This window comes from Podarcis muralis, chromosome 7 (assembly GCF_964188315.1).
Source record: "Podarcis muralis chromosome 7, rPodMur119.hap1.1, whole genome shotgun sequence".
Taxonomy (NCBI): domain Eukaryota; kingdom Metazoa; phylum Chordata; class Lepidosauria; order Squamata; family Lacertidae; genus Podarcis; species Podarcis muralis.
Genome location: NC_135661.1, coordinates 27,174,422 through 27,187,455, shown reverse-complemented (window position 1 = coordinate 27,187,455; position 13,034 = coordinate 27,174,422). Strand labels below are relative to the sequence as shown.

The 13,034-nt window shown below is 50.0% G+C and overlaps 1 protein-coding gene across 5 annotated transcripts in view; it reads left to right on the top strand.

The window, feature by feature from the left end:
* Positions 1 to 13,034, top strand: part of PER3 (period circadian regulator 3) — a 31,739-nt gene that overhangs the window by 13,229 nt on the left and 5,476 nt on the right. For 4 of the 5 annotated variants that reach the window (XM_028740507.2, XM_028740504.2, XM_028740505.2 and 1 more), the window contains exons 11-19: positions 1,471 to 1,576; positions 1,743 to 1,871; positions 2,371 to 2,488; positions 2,726 to 2,849; positions 3,880 to 4,007; positions 4,391 to 4,600; positions 5,386 to 5,655; positions 6,728 to 7,440; positions 8,502 to 8,694. In XM_028740507.2, coding sequence (XP_028596340.2) covers positions 1,471 to 1,576; positions 1,743 to 1,871; positions 2,371 to 2,488; positions 2,726 to 2,849; positions 3,880 to 4,007; positions 4,391 to 4,600; positions 5,386 to 5,655; positions 6,728 to 7,440; positions 8,502 to 8,694 — 1,991 coding nt within the window. Of the gene's footprint in view, positions 1 to 1,470; positions 1,577 to 1,742; positions 1,872 to 2,370; positions 2,489 to 2,725; positions 2,850 to 3,879; positions 4,008 to 4,390; positions 4,601 to 5,385; positions 5,656 to 6,727; positions 7,441 to 7,837; positions 7,910 to 8,501; positions 8,695 to 13,034 lie in introns of those variants that run through there. The other variant, XR_003707898.2, reaches the window with a different exon arrangement.

Genomic DNA, 13,034 nt, shown 5'->3' with positions numbered 1-13,034 from the left:
TTAGTCCTACTCAGAGTACAGTCATTAAATTCAATGGCCGTGGATAGCTTGGGTCTGTTCATTTAAATGGGTCTCCTCTGAGTAGGACTGACGTGAATACAACACAAAGATGGTGAGGCATGTGGGATGTTACAAGGGCTTTAAATAAAGATGATGCCAATTTATCAGAGCAGGTCCAGCCAGCATCTTGCATGGTGCAGCAGCAGCAATTTCCCAGGAGTGCTAAGCTAAGGCACTGCTGTTTATTCTGGCTCTCTGCTCTCCAGGACCTGTTGAGATGCTAAGTGTTGAGCCTGGGATCATCTGTATGTAAAGCATGTGCACCTCCCCTTTGCTATGGCCAGAGCAGATGTGATTTGCATTGTTCTATAAGCCACAAAGTCCAAATGTAGGAAGATTCTGGCTAGTGAAATGCTTGTGGCCAGTACCTGGAGGCTGGAGCTAGACAGGGAGCCCAGAGGAGACTGAGGGACTCAGATTCTTGCTGTCAGCTGACTTCTGACTGATCACATGCTGGGCGTTTGCAGCTGAATCTTTTGGTTCTTAGTAGACCCTTCCAGGAAGACCCTGGTGCTGGAGCCTTCTGGCAGGGAAGCAGGCCAGCAACTCTGAGCTTCGTACTGAGTCTGCTGCTTCCTTCACTTCTGAAGCTGGGGAAGGAGAGTGTGAAGAATCAGGGATCCAGGCAGGGCTTGGGAGGGGCTATTGGGGGCTCAAGTGAGGCATCTGTGAGATGGAGCTCTTTCAGGCTGCCTCAAGGCTGCTGGGCTTTGGTGCAAGGCCCTCGGCTTCTTCCTCAGAAAAGCTTTTCATGGGGTTTGGGTTGGGCAGGATCCTGACACTTCGTTAAAATTTGCCTTCGCTGCAGCAAAAGAAAGGATGCCATGCCATGCCATTACTGACATAGAATTTCTGTTTTGTGTGCAAATTGTTCATTGTTGAAATACTGTCTTCTCATGAGCCTCTCCGCTTGCTGCCAGGGTATTTCTTAGCCCTGCTCTAGCCTGTTTGGGCTTCCTTAGGCAGCCACAGACATTTCTCAAGCTCCGCTTTAATTCAGGCCTTGTGTAGGAGAGCTCCTTACTTGGAAAAGCGTTTTGTTTCTAAGATATTCTGAAAATTCATTTTCAATTTGTGTCATTAGCAGATAAGGCCAGTTGTTTCCTTTTCTTTTCCCCACAGCAGGAACAGATTTCTTTGAGTATCCAGCTACGTACTACTCAGGTCTACCCTAAGTTAATCATTTTCATTCACTACAGTGGGCCAACTCTGAGTAGGACTTGCATTGGATACAACCCTCTGGGTTTACTCTTTCATCAGTCTGTTTAACATTATCCAGCTGGGGAGCCAGAAGAACTCTGCTGCAGAGCTAATCCCTTTCCTTGAATAACTTACTCCTGTAATCTTGTGATACAGACCTTCCCACATCTAGTGTCAAGATGACGCTCTGCTTCCATTCATGCTTTGCAGGAGCCCTCTGAATGAAGATGTCTTTGCAGCAAGAAGCAAGGGGATGAACAGGGTTGACAAGGAGATCTGGGAGCTCCAAGGACAGATCTATAAGCTGCTTCTGCAAGTAAGGAGGGGAATGCAGCTCCAAGCTGGGACGCCTTCTGTCGGGTGGGGGCAGGGTGCATGTCAGCATTTTCCTCTCCGTGTGATCCAGAGGCATGCAGCTGACAGGAACGATTGCTGCATCCCTTCCCAGGCTTTGGAAGACCTCTGTTTTTCTTTACTTCCAGCCTGTTTATAGCAACGGTTCTAGCGGTTACGGAAGCCTTATTAGCAATGGATCTTACGAGCACTACATCAGTGTGGCGTCTTCCAGTGACTCCAATGGGAACTGTGCAGAGGAAATACAGAGAGAACTGGTGAGTCTCTGGTCATTCACAACTGGCCCGCAGTGCGGGCAGCAGGGGACGGGGTGTTGTGGGGGTGCCTCTTGCCTGTTAACCAGCAAGGAAGCTTGTGAAGGAAATGGATTTAGAGGGATTTGAGTTAATGGGTATTCTATTCTATTTTTTAAAAAAAGTTATTTGTAAACTGCTCTTTGTCATAGAGACAGAGGCCCTCTGCCATTAAATATACCCGGTAATGGGGCCGAGTCTACAAGCTGACCATGGCTACAGCATCCTGCCATTTTTTTGTACTACTGTTTGTGTTCCACTGTTCCCTTCCCACCCACGCTTGCTTTTGTGTAACATCTTGCCTCTTGAAGAGGCCCGGAGAGAACTTGAAATCCCCACACACCTTTGCAACGGCTTGCTTTGTCCTAGTGAAAGTCTTGGCCAGCTGTGGGTTTGGGAGGTTTCTCTTATGGACCAATATTGCTACCTTTGCTTCATTCATCCTTTGTCCCCCCTGCCCCAGATGTCCTTACAACAGATCTTTGTGGATGCCAACAGACTCAAGAATGTGGGTCAGCAGCTGTACATTGAATCACACAGTAAGCCTCAAGAGGGCACTCCCAGGGCAGAGCAGCCAGGAGGTGAGTTCATGGGGGCGACAATGGCCAGGGAGTGCAAGGGATGCATCGTCGAGGGTGCCTGCCCCAAGATGGGGGAAATGGTCCAAGACAGATTGATCTTTGGGGACAACAAACATTATAATCTAGAGCCAATGGGAATGGCATTGAGACCAGGGGCAAGTGGCCAAGTGGTGGTGGTCGCCCACTCCATTGTAAGGGACGTTTTCTTTCCCCCTCCCCACTCTCCCAATTTTCTAGATCAAAAGCCAGGTGCTCCCCCTTCGACTCTCATTGACCCACCAGCTGGATCTTGTGATGTTTTGAGAAGCACCAACCACGTCCTGTCTTATCAGCAAATTAACTGTATGGACAGCATCATCAGGTAATAACAACATGGCGTCTCAGCAGGTGTCGATGCTCCTGAAGTCTTGACTTCCTCCTCAGTCCCTGCAAGGATTTTCTCATGCCAGCAAAATTCAGTTTCTGTACCTCATTGTAAAAAGAAAAGAGTGATCTGTCTGTGAGGCACTCGGAATGAGGTTGTGCTGCTTTCTCTGGTGAATCATGTTATTTCCTCTTTTTCTGTTGTTTTGGACTACTTAGCTTTCCTTTCTACAGCCTCAGGGATCTCAAAGCAGGTTGGGGCAGGGGGAGACATAAATACAGTCATACCTTGGTTTTCGAAATGCTTAGCTCTCGAACGTTTTGGCTCCCAAACGCCGCAAACCCAGAAGTGACTGTTCTGGTTTGTGAACTATTTTTGGAAGCTGAATGTCTGACGGGGCTTCTGCAGCTGCTGATTGGCTGCTTTGGTTTTCGAACGTTTTGGAAGTTGAACAGACTTCCGGAACAGATTCCGTTCAACTTCCAAGGTACGGCTGTAAATAGAAACGTTTATCAAAATAAAACCAAGCTCAATTCTAGTAGTGTGGCAGAAATTATATAGTGTCTGTATGGAAACAGGATTACATTCAGGCAATTCCTTGCATCATCCTAGGCACCAGTAGCTCCCCCCACAAAAAAAACCCTTGAGGTCAGCGGGTGGGGCTGAGCAGCTAGATCTCTCTTGGCCCTTACGGGGGACCAAGTTTGCTCTTCTGTTGGCATCATTAGACCATTCTGTTTGTATGTTTGAGTGTGGTGTTTTATGTTCTCCCTAACAGACCAATGTATTAAGCATAGAAGTGCTTGATAGAATTTCCCCACTTTCTAAAGTGTCAGAGGACCATTGGGGGGGGGGGGAGCACGAAGAGAATACCTGCATAAATTCAATGAAACAGAGGGTTGGATTGTTCCTGATCTTTGAAACTTGCCTACTCCTTCGCTCCCATTCTGACTGGCTGGGTGAACAGCCCTGCTTATATTCATGGACTTAGAATAGGAAGATGCTCATGCTAGGCTCCTGATTGCAGATACCTGGAGAGTTGCAACACTCCCGCCCTGAAAAGGAAGTGCGAGTCCTCTACCAATGCATCCTCTTCGTCCTCCGATGACGACAAGCAGGCTCACCTAAGCCAGAGTGACAAGCAAATCTTGGAAGGTGAGAGGGAGCGCAGGAAGGTTTTCAAGGGTTGTTTCAGTTTGCTGGCAGCGCAGCTGAAGGGTGCTGGTGGTAGCTGTGCTACTGGCTGTTTCTGCCAATATGTTCCAGCACTTCATGTGCTTTGTGGAAATGACTTCCTACACAGATACTTTTTTCCCATTTGAAAGCCCCACATTTATATTGATCAACTGGCTTGTCTTGGCTGTGTTTCTGTTGCGTCGTATCTTTGAAAGCATTTGCTTTGAGGTTTTCAAGCAGAGCTTGGATGGCCATCTGTCATAGATGCTGTAGTTGAGATTCCTGCATTGCAAGGGGGTTGAGCCAGATGAAGCTCAGGGGTCCCTTCCAACTCAACATTTCTATGATTCTTCTCCCACTAGATGTTGCCGAGCTGCCCTTGGTTGATTCCCAGCCACCTGCGACACCCAACCTGGAAGGCGACGTAGAGCAGCAGGCCTCAGCGAGGGTGGTGGGCGGCGCTGCTGCAATGACTGACCTGGCGCTGACTGCCAAAGCATTGAGCATGGTGTCCGCAACCAGCCAGTGCAGCTACAGCAGCACCCTGGTCCACTTCCCACACCCGGAGTCAGGTAGGTTGGCAGACAGATCTTACTCCTCTCCTGAGAAAAAAACACAAACCTCCGAGCTCCTTTGCTTACCCACCCACCTCCTCTCCCAAGCAAGCGGTGTTTGCCTGCATAAATCACATCCGGTTAGAACGGATGAGGCTCCAGGCAGGGCTGGTCATTCTGCTCTCCTGTCTTGGGGTCTCAGCACAAACGAGCCATGCCCTCCTCAAAGGCTTTGGGAAGATGGTAGCTGGATGCTGTCCTTGTCCTCCGGCAGTGGTGTAGGAACCTCACTCAGTGATTGTGGGGGACAAATTGCTTCCTGTTTATAGGCAGCATCCACTGCAATGAGCACCAGTCACCTTGATTTCAGGTAGGGACCTTCCAGTTCTGTTCCAGGGAGCACACTTATTCACAGCAGTTCTTAGAGTTCCTCTGGCCTTCCTTTCTTTGCCTGGCTAGACATTTGGGCCTAAATAGAAGAGGGAGGTCCAGTGCCCAACCAGCCGAGAGTCCCAAACGGCTTCTCCTCCACCACTTCCTCCTCCTCCTCTTTTTCCCCATATCATTCCTGTGCAGCAGATTCTCGGCGGGATAACTTTGATTCAGATGCTGTCAATCAAACGGTATCTGAGTTGCCTTCCATGTGGCATGTGACTCCCCCTTTTGCAGCCTGAATAATCCATTCCGGTAGCCCTGCACAACATCTAGGTGAATATTTGGGTGGCAGAGAAGGAGGTTCCCAAGTGTTGTCGGCTGCCTCCTCGGGAAAGTGTGGCTGACTGTCCTCCTCCTACCCCTCGCAGAAGCCACGGCGCTCGAAGAAGCCACTCTGCAAGGCGAGCAGGTGGAGCCATCGCTGGCCAATCCCACGCCCAGCGCAGCTGGGGCTGGAGCCACCCTAGAGGAAGTCAGGCTAGTGGGGCTGACCAAAGAGGTCTTGTCGGCTCACACGCAGAAGAAGGAGCAGGAATATGTGGACCGCTTCCGCCAGAGGGCCCTGCTGTCCTCATACCGGCCAGCCTACCTCCAGCACGGAGGGGCCAGGAGCAGCCAGCCTCCTTCCCAGGATCAAGGTAGGAACCAAGTGAGCAGCAATGGTGGGGGAGGCAGAGCTGTGGCAGCTCCCCATAGCGCTCTTGCTGTCCTCCCTACAGGCACTGAAACCTGCTTCTCTGTGTTCAGGGAAATAGCCCTCCCCATATTCTTGAATGGTGTGTGTTAGGGAAGAGTTTAGCTTAGGGGCTTAGAGGGGTCTCTCTTATTTGGCTAGGGAACAGGGTGCTATGAGTCTGCTAGAAGCCAGCTTGCTTGCTACTGTAGCCAAGAATACAGCCTGTGCCACGTTGCAGTTGTAGCCTAGGTTGCAGATTACGCTCGTAAGGGAGGAGCAGAGGCACAGCCAGGGACACGTCTTTATTGTGAGAGCAAAATGAAAGGTAGTTTCTGGATTGATCGTCTCTGAGAAGGGAGGAAGGGAATAAGTAGCGAGCAGCAGTGAGGCAGAGGAGGCTGGAAAGTGAGAGAGTTTCCTTCCTTAAATCTACGAAATACATCAGGGGGTGAGGGAACAAAGGTCTTTCAGTGGCAAGAAGAGGAGGCTTCTTGCAGGCAGGCTTTGCTGAGGGCAGAACAAGGCCCCCAAAGAGCCAGGCCAGGCTTCTGCATTCGTCTCCTGACAGCACCTTGAGAGAAGCTGTTCAGGGGTGAGCAAAGAAGCTCCCAGCTAGGACTTCTGCAGGCCCAAGAGCCGAGCAGAAGAGGGTATGCCAAGAGGACTGCACCTGAAACCACAAAGTGGTGTCGCCTTGCCAAAGCCGCCAAACTGTTGCCCTCTAGTTGCTGTTGGGCTTCAACTCTCCCGTGGGTGGGGAGCACCTGCTGGGGGAAGGCCTGCAGGAGAGGAGGATGGGAGAGGGCCTTAGGGTCAGGCAGGTGTCAGGATGGGCAGTGCGACTGCCTGCTTTCTATCCTCAACTGGGAACCGGTGCTATTCTGCGCCTCTCCTACTGTCTATGGCAAAAGCACTCTTGGCTTAACCTGTCCTTGAACGGTCAGTCTTGGTCACCTAAACAAAGGATGCTGCTCCCGCCTGCCTCTCTCTCTCTCTCTTCACAATTTCCCCGCCTTTGGCTTCTTCCTATGCAGACGATGTCTCTCCAAAGCAGACCAGGCCCGTGGGCTGGAAAAGGAAGACCAAGCCGGGGAAGTTCAAGCGCCAGAAACCACTGGGCTCCCCCGACAGCAGGAGTGGTGCTTGGGAGGCGGACGCTTCCCAGGGACCCCGCCCTGGGGCCCCGAGCTTCACCCTCCCTGCCGATCCTTATGCAGCAACGCCTGGTTTCCCTGTCGCCTCTCTGGGAGGAGGCCCTGTCTTGCCGCCTTCTACCACTGCAGCAGGCCCAGCCACCCCACCTTACCTGCCCTGCAGCATCCAGCCCGTCCCAGCATTCCCTGCTCCATACATGGGCAGCTTCATGACTGTCCTCTTTCAGAATTTCCCAGCGTATCCTCTGCCACCGCCGCCTCTTTTCCCCCCTCCGCCTTCCTTCCCTGCGCAGCTCTTCCCCTGCCCCTCTGCTGCTTCCTACCCCTGCCCTGTGATGCCCCCGGGCCCTCCTTCCGCTCTCCCCGTGGCAGCGCCAGGCCCCATGGAGCACCCTTCGCCCCCCTCTACCCCAGTGTCTGCTGCCGAGGAAGAGCAGCCTGCATCCTCGGGGGACCCGCCCCACCAGAGGCTCTTCAGCAACTCCCGGAGCAGCTCCCCTCTGCAGCTGGACCTGCTTCAAGAAGAGCTGCCCAAACCGCTGGAGCTGTCCGGCACAGCACAGGCCCCCCTGGCAGGCACAGGGGCCATATGTGTAAGTTCCTGCAAGGGGCAACCCGGGTCAGGTTTTGGGAAGGGTTCGCTGCCAGTGGTGGCAGATTCAGGGGGGAAATAGCGTAGTGCGCAAGGAATGCCACTCCCCACAACCCCAGCTGTTTTCTTGCTCCGTGGGCCACAGAAGGAGCTTCTCCGTCACAGATCTGTGGGGCCTTGTGAAGCTGCTGGTGGGGCATCCCACCCAGAGATCCCTTGCAGTCTATGCTGCTTATCCCGCTTGGGTTTGGGTGGTGCTCTGCACATGGGGCACGGCAGCTGCAAACATGGTGATTCATTCCTCCCCCCCCCCCTTTTCTGTCCTGGTCCTTCTGGCTCTTTCGGGAGCCGCCTAACAGCAGACGGTGGTTGTTCTAATTACGCCCTCTGTCTCCCAGGGATGCAGCTAAGGAGCGAAGAACAGGGACTTCCTGCGTTGGGTCGGTTTCCGTTCCGCTGTGTTCTCAGAGGTGGGAATCAGTTCTGCAGGCAAAGAGGAAAAAATGTATTGGCTCTTGAATCCAGATTGGACTGGGGAAGCTGGCACAGCTGCACTTTGGATGGGTAGAGGGTCCCAGGCACATACAGCTGCTGTAGCTGTGAGTTGGGCGCAGCCGACTGTGGAAATGAGACCCCCTTTGTGTGTGTTGTGTGCTGTCGTCTACCATGTGCTTTGCGTCTGTGGCTACATTGCGCCATATGAAACAGCAGCGGGAAGCATGTTTGGTCTCTGTTGGCAGGAGAAATCCTTGGGTTTAAAGCACCCACCCCTCCAGATGTTTTGGGCTCCTATCAGCCCCTTCCAGCGTGTCCATAGTACACTGGGAGTTGTAATCCAAACAATCTGGAGGACAGGTTAAGGAAGTTTGCAGGGCTCGTGGGCCGTATTCGCGCGACCACATTATCTGGCTCCGCAACAGGAGTCTTTTACTTTCAGAACCAGCTGAGCTGGTACCAGCTGCTAATCCTGACCCCACCTGGGTGCCTGCAAAAAGCACCGCCATCTCTCCTTGAGCCCGGCAGTGACTTTGTGTGGATGGATTTGTCCCATTTCCTTTGCAGGATGAGGATGGGGAGGACAGCGTGAACAATGACAGCCACTCCGTCTCCAGTGAGTTCTTCGACCTTTTGCTACTGGAAGATTCCCAGTCTGGAAGTAGCTCAGCGGCCTCTGGCAGTGGGTCTGCCGAGTCCAGCTCCTTGGTCTCTGGGTCCAACGGCTCCAGCTCCAATGAAACGTCTGGTTGTGGCACAGGTAAGGCAGGCGCTCTGGGCACGAGAGGGAGACCCTGAAATATTTGATGGTGATAAATGTTAGTCCATGGATGGGGCAAGCCAGTGCCTTACAATGTGCTGTGTGAAGGAGGACTTCCTTTGTCTGTCCTGAATCTTCCAACATTCATCTTCTTCTGATGTCCCCGGGAGCTAGTATTATGGGAGAGGGAGAAGAGCTGCTCCTGATCCACTTTCTCCACTCAATGGGGGAAGTTGTTCCTGTTCAGTTTCTGTTAATTGGTTCTCGTGGGAAACTTGCAGATTCTAGCTTCGCACAATTAACTCAAGCTGGTGTCAATTTACTCTTGGCAGAAAGCCCAGGTCTGCTTGACCTAGAAACTACTCACTCTGATTGGTTAACGACCAGCACTCTGCTCTGTTATCAAGGGATTGCTAGCTCAGTTTGAAGTGAGGTGTTGTTAGGAGTAGAAGTGCTGTGTATGGTTTTGAGAGAGAGAAAGAGAGGGTTTATTTTACTTTTACTTGTATGCAGAAACTCTGCTGTTTTATTTTCTCCTTTTTAATAAATCCTGTAAATAGTTATTCTGAGTCTAGCTGACTTGTCATTACTGCCGCAACTAGCTTCTTCGCTGTGCAGGAAAACTCTGCTACGTTTGGGCTAAAGCCAGTAGGGCTATGCCTGACACTCCAAAGTTCCATGAGGTTATGGGCATTGTGCTGCCAGCCTGAGTTGTGGTGGTGTCAGCATCAACGGCATTGGTTCCAGTAGTTCCAGAAGTTGCGGTTCCTGTTGGTGCAGCTGATGGACTCTGGCTGGTTCCTGACCGTGGTGAGCTGGTGACGCAGCGGACACAAGGACAACAGCTGCAGCGTGTGAGTGCTGGGTGCTGTGGTTCCTGTTTTCTCTCTCGGTGGTCGTGAGTAGCTGGTTCCGGGTTCCAGGGACATCGCTCTCAAGATGGCCTCACAACCAGTTCAGATGGCTTTTGAGCGTCTGAATGACTCCAATTACTTGCTGTGGTCGGAACGCATGCAGGCAGTGCTGCAGAGGGATCGTCTCTGGCAAGTGGTGAGTAAGTTTCCTGCGAAGCCTGATGATGAAGACCTCGATAAAGACCAAAGAGCAAGGGCCACAATTGTCTTGGGGCTGGAAGATTCCCAGTTGCCGTATGTGAGGGGAATCAAGACAGCTAGAGGTGTGTGGCAAGCACTTAAAGAACTCCATGTGCGTGAGACAGCTGTTTCCAAGCTGTTCATTCGCAAGGCATTGTACAAGGCAATGTTACAGCCTGGGGTTACAATGCAGGAACACCTACACAGTTTACAGTTAAAGTTTACTGCGCTACAGGAAAGAGACTGTGCGTTAGACCAGCAGGAGAAGGTGGCTATTATTTTGAGTTCTCTCCCGGAAAGCTGGGATAATTTAGTTTTGTCTCTAGAAGGCATGCAGGAGCATGATTTATCAGTCAGTTACGTTACTGGGCGTTTGATTGAAGAATGGCAGAAGCGGCAAGAAAGGTCGTTGGCTGCAGAGGCTTCTACAGGCGGGCGGTTTGGAAGGAGTTCTCATGCCGTACCAGAGGTGAAGCAAGAGCAGCGTGCCGGTGAGAAGTCAGCGTTTGCTGTTAGGCGTTGTTTCCGATGTGGGTCTTCAGCGCATCTAAAACGACAATGTCCGGAGTTGGTCAAGTCTCAGTTGCCGGTGCAGGAGCAGAGACGAGATCAGCAGCAGCAGCAGCGTAAAAAGAAATTCTTCAAACGAAAACAGTCGGCTCAGCTGGTGACCGGCAAGGTCAAGATTGCTGATGAGAAACAAGCGGTCTGGGTGGTCGATTCGGGAGCATCTCGCCACATCGTAAATTCAGATGAATTGTTTGTTTCCAAGAACTCAGCACAGCGCAGCCAGGTGGCTCTAGCAGACGGAAGTACTTCCGAAATGATTTCGGGGGGTGCAGTTTTTGTTCCTTGTCTTCGTGAATGTCTGCAAAATGTACTGTGTGTGCCTTCATTAAGGAGCAATCTGATGTCTGTAGATTGTTTGCTAAAAGCTGGGTTTAAAGTGCATTTTGAAGGAGACAGTTGCATCATTAAGAAGGCTGGTGAGATTTTAGGCACTGCTAAGTCAGAGGGAGGCTTGTTTTGGCTTAAAGCAGGATCTCAAGTTGCAGCAGTAGTCAGTAAATCTCAGCCTGCAGTGAATAACAAAGCTATACATGACAACTGTGTGCACTTATTGCATAGGAAAATGGGGCATGCTTGCTGGAAAAGTGTACTAAAAATGTCTGAATTGGCTGATGGGGGTAATTTAAAGAGTTGTAACAAGTACCTTGATTGTAATGTGTGTAAAAAGGTTAAAACCCACAGAGTCTCTTACCCCAGAAGTGACAGAGTTAGTGAGTCACCGCTACAGCTGGTTCACATGGACGTAATTGGTCCATTTGCTGTAAGCAGGGGTGGATCGCGCTTTTCACTAACAATTGTGGATGACGCCACGCGTTACTCCTGGGTTTTTCCCATGAAGAATAAGGGTGACGTGTTCACTAAGTTTAAAGGCTGGGTGGCATCTGTGGAAAGATTTCTGTCCATTAAACTTAAAAGGATTCAGACGGACAGAGGTGGTGAATTTATGTCAAATGCCTTTAAAGATTGGTTACAAAAGCGTGGCATTGGGCATAGAAAAACGAACGTTTTTTCCCCAGAGGAGAATGGCGTTGCAGAGCGAAAAAACAGATCTTTACAAGATATGATGTTTGCCATGCTTGATGATGCTGATTTGCCCATGTCTTATTGGGGGGAGAGCATGCTCACCGCGTGTTATCTCCAAAACAGGCTCTTTCATCAAACAATAGGTACAACCCCGTACTTTAAATTGTTTCAGAAAAAACCCAAAATTGACCATTTGCATGTGTTTGGATCAAAAGCCTGGGTATTAATTCCAAAACAAATGAGGAAGAAGGGAGATCCTAAGACCAAACAGTTAGTGTTTGTGGGTTACCAGGAGCTGGGAAAAGGTTTCCGTTTTGCTGAAGGGACAAATGGCATTGTGATCTCCAGGAATGCCAGTTTTTGTGAACATAGTGGTTGGGAGAGACTACATGCCAATACTGAGGTTTGGTTTGAACCTTCCCAGGAGCTTCATGACTCTGAAGGTAAACATAGAGAATCAGAGTCTGAGGGGGAGGAAAGTTCAGATAAGAGCTCTCAAGAAAGTGGAGTTAGCCAAAGACCAGTTGCTAAGCAACAAAAGAGAGGTCGTAGTTCTGAGGAGGAAAGTCGGTCAGAAGAAAAATTTTCTCCCAGAAGATCTAAAAGACAAAACAAAGGAGTGCCTCCGGTGCGTTTTTCTCCTGATACTGCAAATGTGTTTAGTGTGATTGCAGAACCCAAGAGTTTTCAGGAGGTGTTAAAGTTACCAAAAGAGGAGGCAGAGCTCTGGAAACAGGCAATGGAGGAAGAGATGTCCTCTCTGAATGAGCACAAGGTCTTTACACCAGTAGCAGCGCCTGAGGGGGCAAAGATTGTAGGCTGCAGGTGGGTAAACAAACTAAAAGGTTTGCCAAACAATTGTCCAGTAAGTTCAAAGTGAAAGACTTAGGCCCGGTTAGGACATATCTAGGGTTGGAAGTGTGCTGGGCCCAAGATGGCAGCTGCTTAATTAGTCAGCAGAACAAAGTTAAACAACTACTGACTACATACAGGATGCAGGATTGCAAAGGGGCAGTGGTGCCTATGGATCCAGGTTTCATAAAAACACTTCATGTAGATGAGAGTCCTGAATTTGAACATCCTGATGTATATCATTCTGTAATTGGAAGTTTATTGTATATAGCACAGTGGTCCAGACCTGATATTAGCTATGCAGTAGGCATATTAAGTAGATTGGTCTCAAAACCCACACTAAATGCCTGGAAAGGGGTAAAACAAGTTCTGAGATATCTCAAACAGACAATTGGCTATATGTTACAATTAAATTCTTCAGAGGATGAAATGTTGAGTTGCTACTGTGATAGTGACTGGGGAAATTTGCCGGATAGAAAATCTGTCACAGGACTAGTCATAATGGTCGGTGGAGCTTTAATCAGCTGGCGGTCACGCAAGCAAGACGTTGTAAGTGTGTCATCAACGGAATCAGAGTACGCCGCATTGAGTGAATTGTGCAACGAGGTGATTTATTTCAAGCATTTGTTAACAGATTTAAATGTAAATTGTGGAGAACCAGTACAAGTTTACATTGATAATCAAGCTTGTATAACCTTAAGTAAAACAGAGGGTTTCAAATCGCGTTCTAAACATATCTCTGTAAAATACCAAAATGTACGTTGCTGTGTACAAGACAATGTAATCACCTGTACTTATGTA